Genomic DNA, 1,464 nt, shown 5'->3' on the forward strand with positions numbered 1-1,464 from the left:
ATTGGGAACGGACAGCTTTAGGTTTATTTACCTCTTCGAGAACTTGGGTACCCATGTTGCCCTTCAACTAAGCCTGAAGTTGGAGTCTACCTACGGTGCTATTGGTAATATCCCCCATGGTCGTCAGTATGAAGCAGCAGTGGCCGCTTTGCGATCGATCTACACGTCGGTGCAGGGTAACGACGATAGTTCTGTCCTTAATCGGTGGTATATCCTCAATGCTGCTGACTTCCCTACCTACCAACTTTTTGAGGAAGAGTTCACCACCTTACTAGCTCAGCTCCGACGACGTGGCCATCTACTTCCGGTATCACAGGCCAATGGCCGCTTGCTCGCGGCTCTGCCATCAGGAGTGCGTGCCTGGGCATCCGACCACCTCTCTCTAATGCTGGACGAGAACGAGTTCCAACGTCGAGTGCGGGTCCATTGCGTTAACCACGGCATTGGAACGGGATGGAGCACTTTGAAGCCAGGACATTGGGTCCTGGATAAGCACGGTCGGTATGTTAAGAAGCTCACCTCATGCTCTACGGCAGTGTGCACTTCCGGCCCGTCAGCTAATACTCTCCCTTCCGTGGCTACTGTTCACGAGACTACCTGGTCTCAGAGTACTCCTCCTGCTGTTCACCCTGGTTTGCCCCCTACTTCGGTGCCTTCGGCCTCGGTAAGTTCGCCTCAAGTCCTCGCGGCAACTACGGCTGTCGGTGACAAGTCATCTAGCGTTGCCATTGATGGTGGTCCTAAAGGCCAACGGCGTCCTGGCAATGCTCCTGGCCAGAAGAGGCCAAAACTCACTTGCTATCGTTGTCGTGATCAAACAGGTGGTCATTCTTTCAACGACTGCCCAGCCTCTTCCCCGACTGAAATCGACAAGCGTTGCCGCAAGTGTGGACTTCACCGTCACAAGACTGAGCAGTGTGGCAACCGCATAGTTGCGGCTGGTATTCCTTGCGGTCGCTGTTTGCAAGCTGGCCATCTTGCTTTCATATGCCCTGCCGAGAAGCCCCGCAAGGTCTCCGTTCAGTCTAATGCTACGCTGCTTGCTGATGCAGCCTCTTTGGTGCCTGGTATAACGGTTGATATGTACGAGCCAGCTGAGTCTTTGGGGTGTATTGATACACCAGCTCCTGCTGGTCCTGGTGCTCTCTGTTCTTCTATCAAGGTGGTACCTGAGATGGGTCATGAGAATCCGGTATCAGTGGCCTGTCTGTTGGATACGGGTGCCAGCTGTAACTTCGCTCAGCTTTCGGTGGCCAATCGTCTGGGACGAGTGGTGACATTACCATCTCCGAAGCCTTTTCGCGTGGCCAACAAACAAACCTTCTTCGCCACTCAAGCTGTCCAACTCACGGTGCTGACCATTAGCTCTCGTATCAAGCTGGACTTCCTAGTGGTATCAGAGCTGACCACTCCCCTGGTCATCGGTATGCATGGTCTTTCAGCCCTGGGGATGATGATATGGAT

At 53.7% G+C, this 1,464-nt stretch overlaps 1 protein-coding gene across 1 annotated transcript; it reads left to right on the forward strand.

Moving 5' to 3' along the window:
* Positions 1-385: 385 nt before the first annotated feature.
* Positions 386-1,393, forward strand: Pmar_PMAR022406 (hypothetical protein; the record flags this gene model as incomplete). The annotated part of the gene is made up of 1 exon (XM_002776922.1): positions 386-1,393. A coding segment is annotated over one exon (1,008 nt), but the record flags the coding sequence as incomplete, so codon positions are not given.
* Between the last annotated feature and the right edge of the window lie 71 nt (positions 1,394-1,464).

Source organism: Perkinsus marinus, assembly GCF_000006405.1.
Source record: "Perkinsus marinus ATCC 50983 genomic scaffold scf_1104296952774, whole genome shotgun sequence".
Classification (NCBI taxonomy): Eukaryota; Perkinsozoa; order Perkinsida; family Perkinsidae; genus Perkinsus; species Perkinsus marinus.